The sequence below is a fragment of the Bufo gargarizans genome, chromosome 3, assembly GCF_014858855.1.
Source record: "Bufo gargarizans isolate SCDJY-AF-19 chromosome 3, ASM1485885v1, whole genome shotgun sequence".
Taxonomy (NCBI): domain Eukaryota; kingdom Metazoa; phylum Chordata; class Amphibia; order Anura; family Bufonidae; genus Bufo; species Bufo gargarizans.
Window position 1 is genome coordinate 319,743,500 of NC_058082.1, and position 19,373 is coordinate 319,762,872.

At 37.4% G+C, this 19,373-nt stretch overlaps 1 protein-coding gene across 2 annotated transcripts in view; it reads left to right on the forward strand.

Moving 5' to 3' along the window:
- Window positions 1–430: 430 nt before the first annotated feature.
- EPHA10 (EPH receptor A10) overlaps window positions 431–19,373 on the forward strand; it is a 682,002-nt gene continuing 663,059 nt past the window's right edge. For both annotated transcript variants that reach the window (XM_044284653.1, XM_044284654.1), the window contains exon 1: window positions 431–1,049. In XM_044284653.1, coding sequence (XP_044140588.1) covers window positions 446–1,049 — 604 coding nt within the window. In that variant the 5' untranslated portion in view covers window positions 431–445. The remainder of the gene's footprint in view (window positions 1,050–19,373) is intronic.

Sequence of the window (19,373 nt, forward strand, 5' to 3'; positions counted from 1 at the left end):
TTATTTTGTGAGTTTGAGTCTTTTCCATTAAACGAGTAAAATGTTAGGGTATTTGTCATGCAATCTTTGCTTTACTGGTGATTTAAGCAGAAATGAAGGCTTGGCCTTACACAGTTCTAAATGAAATGCTAATCCTTGAAACACTAGCTCATAATTTATGCTTCCGATAATGACCTTATGAGTCATACTGTTAACGGATGATGTACTGTAAATGATTTCACTAAGATGTAGTGCAGTTAGATGATAATTCTAACAACACTCAGAATCTATTGTAAACCTATTCTAATGTATCATTTATATAAAAGGTTATTCTGTACAAAAATGGAAATGGATAAAAATGCAATTAACACATTATCTTACTCTATTATTTTTACCCTAGTGGGAAGAAATTAGTGGTGTCGATGAGAATTACAAACCAATTCGTACTTATCAAGTATGTAACGTAATGGAGCCCAGTCAGAACAACTGGCTGCAGACCGGCTGGATCTTAAGACGTAATGGACAAAGGATCTTTATTGAGCTGAAGTTCACTTTGAGGGACTGTAACAGCATCCCTGGAGTAGTGGGGACATGCAAGGAGACATTTAATCTTTACTACATTGAATCTGATTATGATCTGGGCAAAAACATTAAGGAGAGCAAGTACAATAAAATTGATACCATAGCAGCTGATGAGAGCTTCACCCAAGGAGATCTTGGAGAACGCAAAATGAAGTTGAACACAGAAGTCAGAGAGATTGGACATCTTAACAAAAGAGGCTTCCATTTGGGATTTCAGGATGTAGGGGCCTGTGTTGCCCTAGTCTCTGTGCGTGTCTATTATAAAAAGTGCCTGTCCACAGTGCAGAACCTTGCGATCTTTCCGGACACGGTGGCAGAGGCTGCCTTCTCGACTCTAGTGGAAGTTAGGGGGACTTGCGTGAATAACTCTGAAGTAGACTTGGATAACCCACCCAGGATGCATTGCAGTGCAGAGGGGGAATGGCTGGTCCCTATTGGAAAATGTACATGTAGTGCTGGCTTTGAAGAAAAGGAAGGTAGCTGTGCAGGTAAAACTCAGTTTACAGTCTCTATAGATTTGCTTGATTAATACTTAATCGTGTTAAATGTGATTCTATTACAAGAGACAAATTGCAAGTGAATGTTAAACTTCGGTAGTTGATTTATAGTCTATAAAGTTAAATTAGCTTGTAAAACTGATTATTTACTACAGAATACATCTGTACTGAATAGCTAGGGCGATTAATAATCCTTTGTATAATTATATCTACATTAACTTCACTTAGAGGCAGCTATGATATGGCATGCAAACAGGGGCATTTTGTTCTGTAGCATATTCTCGTCTCAATGCACACATGCCAAGATATATCTATTGTGCTTTGTAGCTAAATCTAGTATTACCATAGTAACATTATTACTAATAAACTGACAATGACTGCCTTATTATGTTGGACAATGAAAATGTATTCTGCAAAGCTGGATGGAAAATGTTGTCAGCTATAGCACCCATAGTTACCTACCTCTCCTCTAATTGGTAGCGATGCCTTTCTATTCTACATTATACTGTTGCTTTTCAGTAGTATTGTGTCTTTGTGTAGTGCTATATGCTGTACTCTTGTGTATCGGAGACAAATTAGCGTTAACATGAAGATAGAAAAATGTGCCCTTTCTCTTTCTGTTCAGCCAAGTAGTTATCATGTCAGGTACCGTAGGTGAAGTGCCAGGATTGCCCAGTCGGCAGTAGAATGTTTCTCACTTACTTACTAGCCAATAATACCTCATTTCATACATTTTTGGAATCTGTTAGGATTTAATGTTTAAAGAACTAAAGTTGTGAAGATAATAGAATACCAGGTAGCTAGTAGGTCGTTGTATGATATGCTTAATGTCAGTCTCCATCTCAGAGCCCCTTAGAAAATATTGGGAAATTGCCTAAATAGCAATTCAGTGGCATCATGTTGTAAACAAAGTCACTTTATATGACTGATAATTGCTGGCTAAAATCAGTTAACCCAATGCAGACCTGTCAGCCCCGAGTATATTACCTATAGGGTATGTATATCTGATTGGAGACTTTGTTAAAGTCCTACCTCACAGATTTCATTAAAAAGTAAATATGATGGAAACTTGATGAGCCCCATTGTATTCTTTGGAATCCATCAGGTGCCATTGGTGTCTGTCAAGTGACAGATCCATCACTGCCATCATTTTATTTTACTTATCTTATGATGGAACAGAAAAATGGAAATGTTGATGCAGTAGTGAACAGAAACTTAGTTTTGCTGATTAAGCTGCAGGATAACCATAGGAAATTTTCAGTTCTCCTTGGCCTTTAAAGGGGTTTTCAGGATTTTTTTTTAAAGGGAGTCTGTCACCAGAAGATTCATTGTTAAACCAGGCACAATGTAATGTAGGGCTAGCTCAGCTGAATGCAATTATATGTTTCACTTAGTTAACTGGTGCTCCATTGTGGACATGGCCAAGCGAGATGACTATGCAGTAACCTGGTCCTGGTCAGTCAAGAAGGAAATTGAGGTGTCCGGCAAAGGAATCAAGAATTGCAAGGGTGCACAGAGTTGTTTGGACCATCCTTGTTGCACTTAAAAGGATTACTCCATAACTAATGTAAAAAATTATAATCAAACATCTTATAGTACAGGACTATCTCTTTCTAACAAAGCTAGAACCAGCCCTGTACCTCACATGAATTCAGAGATCTCCCCATTCATTGTTCTGCTAGATTTATATCAAGCTGGCAGTTCAGGAGGCGTGTCTTTTCTACTGGAACTCTCTCCCTATCACAGTTCAGGAGGCGTGTCTTTTTTACTGGAGCTCTCTCCCTATCACAGCTCAGGAGGTGTGTCTTTTCTACTAGAGTGCTCTACCTATCACAGCTCAGGAAGCAGCTGAAGGATGAAACTAAGCATGCGCAGCCTTCTCAGTAAGCCAGACAGAGAAATAGGAAATAAACAAACAGCAGGTGGTGCTATATACCATAGATACATTTTATTGAATAACTTAATTATATGCAATTGCAAAACTATTCAGATCCAGGGGCTGGTTTGAAAACTGTAGAATATTTTTGGGGAGATAAACCCTTTTGCTTTTGTATGTTGATTAAAATTACTATTTCTCCAAAATGAAACAGTGAATCACTAAGTGAAAGGAATAATTGTATTCAGATGATATAGTCCTACAAGGCATTGTGCCTGATCTCATAGTGAATCTCCTTGTGACAGACTCTTTTTAAAAAAAAAAGAGCCAGAAAGGTTAAAAACAATATTCAATTATTACTGACCTCACTGACTTCTGCCAAGGCTATTCTGACACTGCTCTGGTCGCCTCACAAACTGGTCCCAACTCAAAACATAGGAAATGGCTTGGGATGCCTGCTCACAAAAATCACAATTTTAACCCTTTTTGGATGTAATAAACAAAAAATCTCCCCTCTTAACCCCTTTAAAGTGAATGTCCATCTTTTAAGCTATTGGATCTTTAGAAATCTCATTGATAATCCTGGGTGCCTCCAGGCTGATCATCAGTGGGATCTGAGGAGCTTACTGCATGCTTTTATTAGTTCAATGTATAAACAGCCTATACTGAGCTACTCAGCTCCCTCTAGTGGTGACTGAAAACAGTCTCAATTTTAACTTTATGTAGGGAATTGGGAGCTTTGTATCAGAAGAATAAAACTCAACCCACTGGCCCTATTTTATAAAATAAATAGCTCAAGGTCCGAAATGTATTTTTAAAGTTATTACTGGAATGTTCCCCAGGTAACATATTAGATTTGTAATTTAATATCATGTCTTGGCAGATTCCAAATAATTTCTTTATTTGTGATTCCAGTGAAACTATACATGACTATTGATTATGAAAATGCATTTGTTGTTTCAATAATAATGCAATAGTAGCTAGCGAGAGCATAAGTAACTTGACCTTACTATGAGTAGCAATGTACATAGACTTTAGAAATTGGAATGTATATAATGTGATTTTTCTAGTGTTGCATTTAATCCATATAAGCATTATTGATAACATCTAGTAAATTCTTTACATATGTAAGAACTGCTTTCCTGTAGTCTACTGAAAGTCTCATTTCGGTTTATGTTTCTGACCATGGATTAGTACACAGTCCTGTTGTTAATTGACTCTACCTCAGTTGCAATCAGATTTTAAGACAACCTCTGACAGGAATGTTTGTCCAATATTTGTTGACTTGCCTTTGATAACACAAGTAACTCATTCTGTTATGACCCTACCTGGGAACGCTTAAGAGTCTGACCAGGAGACTCAGGGTTATTATGGGCTATTTTGAATCCTCACCTATAAAATGCTCAAAAATGTATTTTATTTTTTTTTAATTCAAAAAAAAATCAAGTGTAGACATTTGCTATGGATTTACACTAAGCCTGTAGCTTTTGGCCCTGATCCTTGGGGTCATGTGGGCAAGAGTGCTATGCTCCCTTTATCTTTTCACTTTTTTTGTGGAGGGGTGGTAACACTGTTTATATATCATTCTGAACAGTAAATTGGTTTTATAACTTGCATTTCCTAGACTGTATAAGATTATATGTTGGTTCTGTAACTGTCAATCTGACTTAACAAGTAGATTAATTTAGAACAGGCATGCTCAACCTGCAGCCCTCCCGTTGTTGTAAAACTACAACTCCCACAATGCCCTGCTGTAGGCTGATAGCTGTAGGCTGTTCGGGCATGCTGGGAGTTGTAGTTTTGCAACAGCTGGAGGGCCGCAAGGTTGAGCATGCCTGCTTTAGAGTAATAATTTTAAAGGCATAATTCTGTGTAATAAACAGTTGTTTTCTCCTTTATCACAGTTGTAGCAGAGCTGACTTTATCAACACAGTGTAGATAAAGCACATGTTATGCTGAATAACAAGCGTGATATTTTAAAGGAGTTGTCTAGAATTACAAAAATGTGCCTTTTTTTTATTTCCGGAAGCAGTGCCATACCTGTCCATGGGTTGTATGTGGTACTGTACAGTAGGTCCGCCACATTAAGGTTAATGGGACTAAGCTACAAAACGAAATAAATAACCCGTGGAGAGGTATGACACTTTTTTTGGAAGAAAAAAAAACCAGCATTTTTTTCTAATCCCGTACAAACCCTTTTAAGTCAAAGCGATAAACTGAGCTCTGCTGCTTCAACAGTATTTACATGGTAGCATCTCAGGGTCAACTTCTTTAGAGACTTCCCAGCTCTGGTCATAACCCTGCATCATAAAACCAGCCGATGTTGCAATTGTTATTTTGCATACACAATAAGTTTTAGCAGAATGGAGAAACATTTTCCTGTAAAATTGTCTTTTTTACATTTGAAAATAAATGGTGTTCTTACATGATGCAAACATAAAGAATAGTCTGTGTCCATTTTATTAATAATTAAATAAAAAAGGCATAAGAAAAATGAGAAGAAACTTTCCTATTTATCTTGGCTTTCCTGACTCAAGAATGCTCATAGGAAAATACAATGCTTCTCTGAACAATACATAGCATTATAGTAAGACAATGCTACTGCAGGGTTCTGTGACCTAAAGGAAAGATCCCTTGGTAGTTGTTTGCTGTGAATATAAACATGGTCTGGGTTCAAGAACTGGAATTGCTATGCAATGATTTGCCATGAAATGTGCCATGAAATGTTTTTTTCGTTATTCTCCTATTTCTTGTGTCAAATCTGAGATAAGAAAAAGCGTGGATTCAATCCTACCAATCTATTCTGAATATTCTCTGTCCTTAGCTGAATAAGGACTTGCTTTGAAGAACTAAAGTTCCGTGCACATCTGCGGCGGAGGTTCACAGATGTTGTCAAACATAAAAGAGCAAAAAACTGCTGCCAGTATTTCATCCGGCAAAATAACAGCAAAATACCAGTACTCACGTCGTAACCTAACAGACTCCATTATAGAGATTGGGATATGGCCAATGCTGGCGGTGTCCGACACATGTCAGTTCCATCAATTCCAGTATTCCGCTCCTGTGCTGGTACAGAATACTGAAATCTAGGAAAAAAGGTGCATCTGCCTAACTAATGTGGTATAGACTAGTTACTTGCAATTGAAAGCCCTGATATGAAGGCTGTAGTATTAAAGAGCATCTGTCAGATTTGTACCTATGAAACTGGCTGATCCATTACATGTGCGCTTGGCAACTGAAAGCATTTGTGTTGGTCCCATATTCATATGTTCCCGCATTGCTGAGAAAAACAAAGTTTTAATAAATGAAAATGAGCCTCTAGGAGCAACTGGAGAATTTTTGTTACTCCTATAGACTCTTCTCCCTGTACAACTGCCCCACCCTCTCCATTTTGGCTGACAGGGCCAGGCAGTGAAAACGTCATCACACCTAGCTCTGTCAATCAGAGTGCAGAGGGAGTGGCAGTTGCAGAGAAAGCAGTGTGCAGGAGTAATAGCAACACGTTGCTCCTAGAGGCTCATTTGCATCTATTAAAACGTAATTTTTATCAGCAATACGGGCACATATGACCATGAGACCAATACAGATGCCTACAGCTGCCAAGTGCACGTGTAATGGATCAGCCAGTGTCATAGGTGCAAATCTGCTGACAGATGCTCTTCAAGGCAATGTATCACTAACGATTAGACAGTCTCAAAGCTGGGTAAGAACTGTGCAGGCAATGAAGAGGGGAAAAAGCAGATTGTCAGTAATAAGATCATGTATCAACTAACTTAGCTTGTATTCGTTTTTGCTGAAATATTTACTCCATATACAATAGTACAAATCACAGACAAAACAAATTCAAACCATTTAAGTGCAAAATTTAGAAGTTACACAACAGCAAAAAAAAATAATTCCAATACAATCAAAATATAATTTCCAATGACATTCTGCATATTGATGTGGGTTAAATTCCAAACATATACCCTTTTCCCCAAAATGTGACCTATTTTGATTCATGACTTACTTCCCTATTGATTTATCAGTTCCATTGAGTAGTTATAGTTGCATTACTATGATATATGTATAGGCAGACTATGATTTATGACTACAGTTTAGCTACAGTACCTATAGGAAGGGTGAAATAGTCTGAGGAACATTTTCCGTCTCATCATTGGTTCAGGCTGCTGCTTTCTTCCTCCTTCCTTCAGCCTCATCAGAATGACTGCTATGTACAAACATGAATACATCAGGACATGTGAGGAGAGCTGCAATAATGTCAGAGTGATAGTAAAAGGCAAACTAGTAAGTCACCAGTGAGAAAAATGATTATCAGCTCCTATGTAAACGGAAACAGGAGTTGTCATTACTTAAACAGGCTGGTTGCCTCCACTTACAAAGCTGCCTAGGGGGTGATGGCGTTGTCTCTCAATAAACCCGTACTTGTCAAAACCGGTTGTGATTTGTGCCTCAAGTCCACCAGCTCGCCAGACCACAAAGGTCGTGACGGGCACTGTCAGTATTTCTAGGGGGTGATGTGGCAGGGCCTCACTACACATTGCACTGCTCTACAATAGATGTTATTGATGTTATCCTGCCTATGATATGCCATCATGGCTTAGCAACCTGAAATGAACGCTTACCCAATGCAATTATACAGAAGTTCCATAGCATAGGGTGTAGTGAGGTCCCCCTCACCCCCACAGGTAGCTCTGAAGTGGAAGACAACCAGTTCTGTTCACATTCTAGGACAGGTTTCTGGCAGCCGTTTCAAATCATTCCTAGAGAACCCCTTTAATGACAAACGATAAAGAGAAGTTGTAAATTGTATACATTCAGATGGATTAAACTTAGCAACGATGTGGCAATTGACTCTGTAGTTTTTCCCCCAAAAATAGGGGCATGATGGTCTCAAGTAGGCTTAGTAGTATCATTCAATGCCAAGTATCGGCAGCAAAACTAAACACAATTTTAGGGGGCATAAAAAGAGAATCAAACTGTATAAATGATAGAGATGGACTGGAAAACATTAAAACAGGATTGTCCACTTTCTCATTGCTATTGACGTATGTATTTTTGTAAGATGACTATATGGCACTTACTAATATACCCTTTTTTTTATTCTGCACCTTTTTGTATATTTTATAACTTATTCCCCATCTTTTGTGCTGTCCACACAGAGGTCCAGTTCATAAAATGGCTGCTGATGCAAACCATTCAGCCTCCCCCATTAAAACACACTGCAACTGCACTAAACCCTAAACAGTGCAAGTGTGGTGTATCTGAATGGAGGAGAGGTCATATGGAGGTATACTGTGGACAGCACAACAGACTTGGCAAACAAAGGGACATAACTTATGAAATATTCAAAAATATACAACATTAAAAAAGTTACCATATTAGTAAGTACCATATAATTATCCTACAAACACATTGGTCAACAGTAACCAGAAGGTGGCCAACTCCTTTAATAATTTTTAAGGGAGGAGAGGTTTCTTATACAAAAAAACATTGAGGAATGACTTATACTTGACAATAAAGGAACCATTTAGTGGAGATCCTGTGACTATCTATCTATAAACATCTAAAGAAGTGACACTAGAACTTTTCAATCCAAGAACAGTACATTCTGTGTGATCGTCTAGCAGAAAACTCATATTCTGCATTTAATGAGTAGAACTCCTATGTGCACACCCAGTGAGTATCATAGTAATATCATGTTTCAGAAGATATATTTAGTACTTATTCCTTCTCCCCTACCTTAGTATAGTCGCTCCTGTTTCCATGACTCTGAAAAATATCAATAAAATATAAATGCAATAGCATTTTTGCTCCATCAAGATATTTTTAATTAAAGGCTTAAAAAAGGTCTTTAAAAGCAGTGATACAATATATGATTTCCACTACATAAGACTTCAATTAGGAACTGACCAGGAAGATATTACTTGAGGAAAATGAGAACCAGAGAAATAGTGTGCCTTTGGTTATAATCCACTTATTTATAATCAACATATTTATAATCTTGACATAAATTGCCTTAATTTTGTATATTAATATTCTTTTGGCGTTAAAGGGGTTTATTGGAGAATTAAGAAAATGAAAATACCTAAATATTACTATTATAAATATATTCCCAAATATCTTTCATTAGTTATAATAGTCTTTTTTGTCTTGGGAGCACTTAGGAGAAAAAAACATGACTGCCGTCCTACTAATACACACAAGACCTATCCTAATCACACAACAGGACAAGTTACTTCAGAACACTGAGCCAAAGAGCTGCCCCAGCCTCTTCTCTGCTCTGCTTGTCAGAGATTATGGCCCTAAATACAGCTGATAAGATCTTCAGCTGAATCTCAATATAAATGGAGTTCATGAGGAGAAATTAAGAGGGGAGGGTGGGGTGGCTGATGAAAAGCAGCACTTGTATGCAGTCTCCATTACCACAGCCCCACATTACCACAGTCTGTCCTGTCCATCCTCTCTGTACTTCATGTCTCCTCATAAATTCCCTTTCCCACAGAGATTCAGCTAAAGTTACCAGCTATATTCAGGATCATAATTCATGACAAGTAGAGTAGAGAGAAGGACGAGGCAGCTTTTTAGCTCAGTGTTGTGAAGTATATTGTCCTCCTGTATGATTAGGACAGGTTTTGTATCTACTAATAGGATGGCGGACATATTATTTTTCCTAATGATTGCCCCCTAGACAAAACAAGTGATTATAACTAATGAAAGCTATTTGAAAATATATTTATAATAAAGTAATATTTAAGTGTTCATTTTCTTAATTCCCGGAGAACCTCTTTAACTGTAACTGTTTGCATTTGTTTTAGTGCTGTGATGGTGGGGTACAGTTTACATTGTGTCAAAAAAGGTAAGCAGTGGTAGTACAAACTGACATTGCATTACCTACTTTATGGCTAATGGGATAAATGGTTTCCCTTAAAAACCAAAATCTATGGTGTTAAGGGCATTGTTCAACAGAGAAGGTGTTAATCGGATGTTCTGAAGTAATGAAATGTAAAACATGCTATTGAAATATTTATATACAGTTTGCATAAGTTAATGTCAGTTTAATTAATGGAGTGTAGACGTATAATTAAAGTTATCAAAGATATTAAATTCTAGTAAGAAGGGATGATTAAAACTGAGACGCTGTATTGATCAGAGATAATTAATATGGATGATTTTTAATTTACATCTCGCTATTCCTGTGTTATTTGTGTTTTGAAGTTGAGATGCTGCATTCTCTTCTCGAAAAAAAGCAAACTTCAAATTAACCATTTACTCACTGTCTGGGACTAGCCTGTATTCCAAATTTTACAAAATGTTTGGTTTAGAAAGTTGAAATATAGTTTAATGTAAAATCATTAAATGTATATAATTATATAACAATGTGATCCTGCCTACGAGAGGCCATTATGTATGAGAATTCATTGGGGACCAAAGAAAAGATGACACAGGGAGAGAGTGGGCACTAAAATAGTCATGAACCTTCGGGGGCAACTTCATACTGATTTAGTTGCAAACTAATAAAAAACAAGTAGGGTGCCATGATACCAGAAACCTCACTCCAAGAATTGATTAATCTATTTCAAGTTATGCATAGAAAAAAAATCATTTACATTTTCAAAATCTGTTTCTTTTTAAAAAGCCGCTCGTCCTTTCTTCTACTAATATGAGCGGACTGAACAAACATTTATTAGTATTAGGCCAGTGGTAAAGGGAATTACTGTATAAGCATGACACTGAGAGAATTTCTGGAGACTGGTTTGTAACCCCCTGACCTTCAACAAGCTTCGTTGTTTCCCTTGACTAGGCAGGGAAATTGTCCCTGAAAATTTTCTGTAAAGCAAGAAAATTGTATTTGCTGAGAAATTCTACAGTATTGATTTTCTAAAATCAATAGTATAAAATGATTTGTATTTCTCTTTGTTCGGTAGTTTGAAGGCTATGTGACAGTACCATGTTCCCACAATAAAAATGCTCAAAACATCAAATATATATCCATATCAAATTATCTATGTAGTAATAGTGAAATGAAAACTAATATAAAACATTATAAAGTAAAAGCATAATTCAGGTCCTGCAAATAAGACACATACCACCAATCTATGATCTAAAAGTGCTCATACTAATTAAGTTTTTTTGGAAATTGACTATTTCGACCATGACAAACATTCATTAAGTGATCATTAGTGTTCAGCGAATCGAAGTTGACAAAGTGGACTTTGATCCGAATTTCAGGTAAATAAAATTTGCCACAAAGCTCAAATTCCTTGTGCTACGTGGTAATTTTCCATAAAATGGCAGTAAAAAAAAAAATCATACTCAACTCATGCATTTGCGCGCGAAGAGTCTGCTGCAGCCATCTTGATTGAAGATCCAGCGCAAAATCTCATGCACAGTGACATGTGACGTCACCAAGCCAGCCAGCACGATGACGTCATCATGCACCGCGCAAGATTTTGCAATGGATCTTGGATCAAGATGACCGCGACAGACATGTCATTTCTGATATTCAGTAAGCAGAAGTGTTACATGACATACATTTGATGGGTCAGCATGCAGGACACATCACATGTGGTGGAATCATGATTTTGTATTGTGGTTACTGAAGTAACTACATGACAGTGTGTATTTATATGGCAACCTGTCTGTAGGTGATTTTATTACTAAGCTGCCTGTCTTTAGAGTATGTTATCATGTTATTAATACAGCTAAGTGTAAAAAAAATACTGAGATCTGCTACTACATAGACACTGACAGGCATGTGATCAGATTTATCATAAAGATATACCTCTTTTGTGGCACATTTGTGACTTTTTCAACAGCACTTGTCCCTAATTTTTTTGGCAGTGACCCATCAACAGTTGTCATCTTCTACACCAGTTTTCTGGCAAAAAATAGAACTGAAATCTATAACACCATAAATCAGATGCAGTATGTGTTAGCATGCATGGTTATTATAGCCCAGTGAATCTGCCCAATGGTGTTGAGGTACTGCTGCAGGCAGTATATGTTCTGCTAATACACTATTATTCACGTTAGATACATGGGCAGTAAACTGAAAGCCAGGTCACATGACACTTGTGAGGGCCACATGACAGCTCTCCTATGGGTGCACTTAACAGGACTAAAATGGGCCGTACCATTTTTTTTTTAAGGATAGGATACAAAATGGATATAATATAAAAAAGCTCTGTATTGCATAATTTTAACTAGATACATATTAGAAGATGCTTCAACATCCCATTCTGTAAATAAATGGAATCACCTCCATGATGGATCCGCCAAAACCGCTAGTGTGAAAGTAGTATAACAAGTTTGAGGTGGTCACACATACTCCAGTTCATCCTTCAACTGTTACCAGCTATATCTACTGTTAAAAGCTATGATAGTTACCAAGAAAGAGCTGCATTAGAGAACATGTCTGCTGAGCTGTGGTAGGAAGAGAGCAGCAACAAAAAATGACCCCTCAGCTCAGGGAGAGAGTTCTAACAGAATGGATATGCCCCTTGATAAGAAAACACCCCTGAGCTACCATTGTGAAATAAATCTAGCAGATACATTAGAGGAATGAATGGGAAGAACTCTAGATATATGATTATAGCTTTGTTTGGAAGTGATTGCCAGCTCAGAAGATGTGTCCTATAACTGTTGCAGTTTCTAGCAGAAGATATTACTAGAAGTAGTTGAAGGATGGAACGGTGTATGTTCATCCACCACAAAGTGGACAGAGAGGTTAAGAAAAGAAACAGTAGGTGGTGCTATACAGAAAGATTTTGTTAAGTGCCTATACTCAATTTTTATATTACAAAAGTATACCAGTTGCCGGTTTTAACTTTATATATATATATATATATATATATATATATATATATATTTATATATATATATATATATATATATTTATATATATATATATATATATATATATATATTGCAAATAATTGCATCAGATATCTGAATTAATCTATAATGTACTCATCTGGATTAATACCATTTAGATTTCTAACAGGTTAATTGCCATAACGATATAGTTTTATAGAGTATTGACTGGCTACATCTTACAGCATAATTCCAGTAAAAAATTGTTTAGCTCTGACACTAGTGTTACTAATGTGATAAAAACTTGCATGCTGTTTAATTGAATATCACATGCCGATCAATAGCTGACACTGCCAGGCATAAGAAATTGTTCCTCAACTTAAATTGCTAGAAGATGGTGCCCTCTGCTACTAAATCAATTATTTTATAGCATGTTTTGCGGGCCAGTTCAATCCTCATCTGATTAGACCTTATTAATGGGTATCTATAGGTCTTATTACCTGTAATTCAATATATATCCAATCCTCAAAAAAAATTATAATAATAATAATAATCACCTGGACACTAAAATGAGTTAGTACATATATGATAATACATTTTTCACGCCTTAGTTACCATTACGGTGACTATTTATTGCCAGTAATAGTAATCCAGTAAATTTGTAATTTTTCTTTTTCTTTGTGTGGTTTGCAGACTGCTCAGCATAGAAAAACTCTCCTGGATTTTTTTTGCTCTTTCTATAAATCTTTTTTATATTGCTTTAGTACATGACCAAAAGTTATATTTGGGATAACAAAAAATGCTGCATACTACCCACAGCCCTAGTCTTAAAACATGAATATACACTACTCACAAAAAGTTAGGGAGATTTGGCTTGTGGATGCAATTTTAGGATGAATCTAAAATGCACTCTGACTTTAAAAGGTGCACTTAATGTGACCTTCTGTGAACTTTTAAATGCACATGTCCAATTGTTCAATGTTTTAGTACTTTTTGCACAACTTTCTCTCTGACAGGGAGCTTAACAGCAAAATTCACAGCCGGTGTTTGATCTATAAATCTCCCAAAACATTTCCTGGTTCAATTAGAAGTGGTATTTAAACAGCCCTCCTCATTATGCTGTTCACATTTTGACATCATGAGACCAAGACGATACCTAATAATTGATAAACAGTACCTCACCATTGCGAGGCTTCAAGCAGGATGCTCTCAGATGGAAAGGGCCACTGAGCTTAGCTTAGAGTGTCACAGAGTGTTATCAGCAGGTTGCAACAGAGATACATAGAGACTGGAAGAGTCACAGAAAGGCATAGAAGGAGAAATCCCTTGGCCACATCCCACTTTATTGTGAACAATGCCCTGCGGAACCGGATGATGAATATCACACAACTCCAGGCACATTTAAGGGAGGTTAGAGGCACCCAAGTGTCACGTCAGACCATTCGATAACATTTACATCAGCACAGTCTGCGTGCTAGACAACCTGACCACACCACCAAGCACAGGTGTCATCGTCTTGCATGGGCCAGGGAGCATCTACGATAGACGAGGGACCAGTGGGCCTCAGTGTTGTTCACTGATAAAAGTTGATTCACGCTGAGCAGAAATGATGGCTGCCAATGATGTTGGAGACGTCAAGGAGATCGCTATACATCAGCCACTGTTGTCACCAGACGTACCTTTGGTGGTCGTGTTACAGTGTGGGCAGGTGTGTCTAGTCAATGCAGAACTCCCCTACACTTTGTACATGGTACACTAACAAGCCCATACTACTTGAATAACACAATAACATAATCCAGCCATGGTGCCTCTGCATGAACAACATAATATTATAATAGTTTAACTCCTATACGTTGCCTGTATTGTTAGCACTGCAGGTCCAAATGTGAAGTTCACAAAAGTCAAACTCACCATGAACAACACAAGCCTAATTTCAACATCACGGACAACAATGTGCCATCAAGGTCGCATCAGTAGGGAATGGTTGCTGGAGACTGGGGTACCTCAAATGGAGTGGTTTGCACTTTCTCCAGACCTGATTCCCATTGAAAACCTATGAGATCAGATAAGTTTCCGTGTAGAGGCTTGTAACTCTATACTCAAGAATCTCATTGACTTGAGGGGCGACCTTCAAGAAGAGTGGGATGCCATGTCTCTGCAGACAATAAGTCAACTTGTGAGCAGCATAAGACGTTGTCAAGCTATAATTGATTCTCAAGGCCTCATGACAAGATATTGAGACATTGTTATTTTTTGTGGTAGTACACCCACCACTGTTGTTGGCTTTTGTTTCAATAAATTGTTTGAGATGAGGAAATCACCATTGCATGCTTTTACTTAAATGTCCTACTTTCATGATATGATATCACTGTAGCGTGAACTTTTTACATTTTCCATAAATTTCACCTGAAAGGGAAATATCCCTAACTTTTTGTGGGTAGTGCAAGTAGTTGGCTGAAGTCATGTCATATGTTGATGTTTTAATAGGCTATCATGTAGGGGTTATCATGTACAGTAGCTGAATTTAAGAATAATCAAAACAATTTACAATTTGATGAAAATGAAAAACCTTAATAAAATTCAACGGCAACTACTAGCCTACTAGTTGAAAGTTTCCGCATACCAACATTGTATAGCGGTTGTGCTTTGTATCTCGCTCAGCCCCATTCACTTCAATAGAGCTGAGCTGTGCTTAGGCCACGTGAGCGATGGTCAAGTAAAAGCTGAGAGAAGGCCGTGGAATTACTGCAAGCATTGCTGACTTCTCGAACAGCTGATTGTCGGGGATCCAGGGTGTTGCACCCCACCAATCAGATACTGATGATCAACCCAGAGGATAGGTCATCAGTTGTAAAGTATTTTTTATACTCTGGATTGACTACAGATCTTACTTCTAAGGGCCCTTTCACATGGATTGAGGACAATGATCAGCGACAAATGTTCGTAACTACTAATTGTGATGCCTATCCTCTGACAATGAAAAAATACTCTTTAGTAAGGTGATTACATCTTTAATATAGCACCAAAATTCATGCTCTGGGAGAAGCATGTAGCCCCATGTGAGCAGGGATGTACTGTACACAGACAATGAATCTGTATGGGGATGAAGTTTTGATTCCTGCATGTAAATACAGTTCTACAGCTCCTCAACGAAAAGGTAATGATTGGGTTTGTCCATTTTTATTTCATTGTGTATTGACCGATGTAAGAGCACTCAAAATCCTAATGATTATTAGTTCTGCCAGCAAAATGGCTTCTTCTCTTCTGTGTAGGTGACAGGACTAGAAATCATACAGTTTAAATGCTCCTACTGACAAACCATCAACTAGTAGTGGGACAATATACATTCTGGTAGTGATCTATTTTGTTTTATGTATTCTGTGCTCCTTAATCTTCGTCATGAAACTCTAGATTGTGATAGCTTTTCTGAAAGGGGTTTTTCAATCTGTAGATATTGATCAGGATAGATAATCAGTATCAGATCATTGGAGTATTGGCACCCCCACCGTTCAGCTATTTTCGGCAGCTGATGGCACCAGACACAACAAATTGGATGGAGCTGGAAGCAGAAAGCTCTGTCCACTGTGTAATGACCGTGGCCACTTACTGAACCTTAGCTCCCATTGACTTGAAGGAGAATGTTGAGCTGCAGTAATATTTATTGTCCAGTCATGAATAGTTAAGTTTCCCAATTTCATGTAAGAGGGGAGCTTTAAATAAAGGGATATATCAGCCAAAAAAGTATTAACTATTCACTGATTATGTAATACATGTTAGGTCAGCAGGAGTCTAAATGCTAGATGACCAACTTTGTAAAACACCTTTTATTGTATTATGTTGTAGGAAATGTCAATTATTAATATTTGGGATTAATATAATTAATATTAATTAATAGGTGTATCCAGCTATTGCTGACTCCTCCTATTTTCTAACTGTGCCTTTCTGTTACTTTACTTTCCTGGAACTGTCTGTGTGTGTACTGAAGTATGGCGGTGACTGAAGCCTCTATATACAGTATTATAACAATAAAACATATCTATTAAAATAAATATTAAGTTTGCAGTCAGTTATTTACTACTATATATATATATATATATATATATATATATATATATATATACAGGTGAAACTCGAAAAATTTGAATATCGTGCAAAAGTCCATTTATTTCAGTAATGCAACTTAAAATGAATTGCATTAATGCAGCTTAAAATTAGAATATTGCAAAAAGGTTCAATATTCTAGGCTCAAAGTGTCACACTCTAGTCAGCTAATTAATCTATACCCCCTGAGCAAAGGGTACCTGAGATTGTGACTTTGTGGTTTTCATAAACTGTAAGCCATAATCATCCAAATTATAACAAATAAAGGCTTGAAATATCTCGCTTTGCATGAAATGAGTCTATCTCATATATTAGTTTCACCTTTTAAGTTGCATTACTGAAATAAATTAACTTTACACGATATTCAAATTTTTTGAGTTTCACCAGTATATATATATATATATATATATATATATCAATGACTGTATAACTATACAGACATATAGACGCACACTACAACACACAATAACAACACTATAATAACCCTAACTACATTACACAAAATACACAATCCCCATAATTATTCCACCCCAAAATATCTATCTAAATATATTCATACACATTATGATAACAACGCCCTCCCACCTAACGCTAAACTGTCCCTAAGGGATTACAAAGAATCAACTTAATGTAAATATGGCAGCGAGACGGTTATAGGTTCCTATTGCAGAGATAGTGGTTGGGAAAAGGGTTACTGGGATATTGCAGGGCTATGACCGGGAGAGTGGCAGGGAAAGAGCTAATACAGCAGTGGGATCAGGGGGAATATGGCAGGGAAAGGGTGGTCTAGGGAATATGGCAGGGCGACTATGATTATGCAATGTAGGGGTACAATGTAGGGTTATCAGGGGGTTCCATGGGTACTTAGCCAGTGAGGTTAATGGTAACTTGCTCGTGGGGCTGCTCAGCTGGTCTTCCATGTGTTAAGTCCCATGAGTGAAGATACTCTCTTTGTCCCTGGCTGGGGCTAACATAAGCCCAAGGGTGCTCCCACCCCCCAATCTAAGGCACAGGGATATGACATCATCTTGTGCGTGTGACAGAATGCATGCACTCAGACTGTAACAGATAACTGCCAATAGACCCCCTAGCTAGCTCAGGATCTGTACAGCCAAAGGTACAAATAATTCCTGTCCAATGTGTAAATGAGAGCATCCCTCCAGGTACACAATGGCACACGTTCTAAGCAGCCCCAATACAAACGTACAGAAGGGGGAGAGCATAACAACTAGGGTGGTATATATATATATATATATATATATATACATACAAAAACCAAAACAAAAATCAGAGCAGAATACCTTGTTTCTCAGTTCAAAAAAGGACTGCCAGAGGTACAAACTTGACTGCAGTGATAAGCATAAAAAAAGAAAAAATGCAGCACATCCAAATGGTGAAAAATGTGTGGTCCTTTATTCAGCCATGCAATGTTTCAGTCCGCTTGCTCTTGCTGGGACCGTTCTGAAGGCTTGAGAATAGTCCCAACAGGCAGACTGAAATGTTGCATAGGTGAATAGGTGAACAGGCAACAGACAATGGCTCCTGTTGTTTGGCAGTTAGATTACTAAGCGTACAAATTTCCACTCTAAACATAGTCTATGACATTCCCCGAGTTACAGGAGGCTGTGTACATTTGATTGTAAATGTGACGGTACAGATTCCTTTAGCGGTCATACATACATACACTCAGCTTTATAAATTAGATAATATATTATTGCCCAATATAGGCACTTCCCTCTACATATTACTCATTTTTTTAAATATATTTCACCAAAAAAAATGCCACCATATTGTGTGATTGAGGCTCAACGAGAATATTTTATACATATTGGGTGCTCACAGTACGGTGCAGTACAGTGATATTAAGATGGAGTGAAGTATCATACTTGGAAACTATCAGTGATTACAAGGTCGCTAACAGTCATAGGCAGAAAAGGGACTTGGCACTTAAAATACATTATATTAGCCAGTTGCCAAATATAGAATGCAATTTGCTAATTATCAGGTGCACTTAAAACATATGTTCTTCAAAGACCATTTGAGCAACTATTCAAATCCATTACTTATACTTATCATCAGGGCCGGTTTTAGACAAAGTGTGGCCCTGGGTAAAATTTCAAGCGGGGGCCCAACATAAATATTGCACAAACTACACATTCACACATAGCCTGCCTGCACCGATTGCAGATTACACATGTTTTTCCATGCAGATTATCGTGCAGACTGCCGTGTAATACAGTACAGTAAGGTGTATAAGATTATCTAGCAGAAATCTTAATGTGGCTGTGAATTGTGATGTAGACTAATGAGGACCAGTACAAGATTATAAAATATACAAACTTATATTTAGGGTACGTTCACAAAACAAATTTTGATAGTCCGCCTCCAAAAATCAGAACAGAATCCTTGTTTATTTAAAAAGCATGTTTTAAAATGCATTTTTTGCGCTTTTATATATTTTTTTGGGGGGTGTATACTTCAGTGCAAATTGCTGCATTTTCTGCTTACAGTTTCTTGTGTGC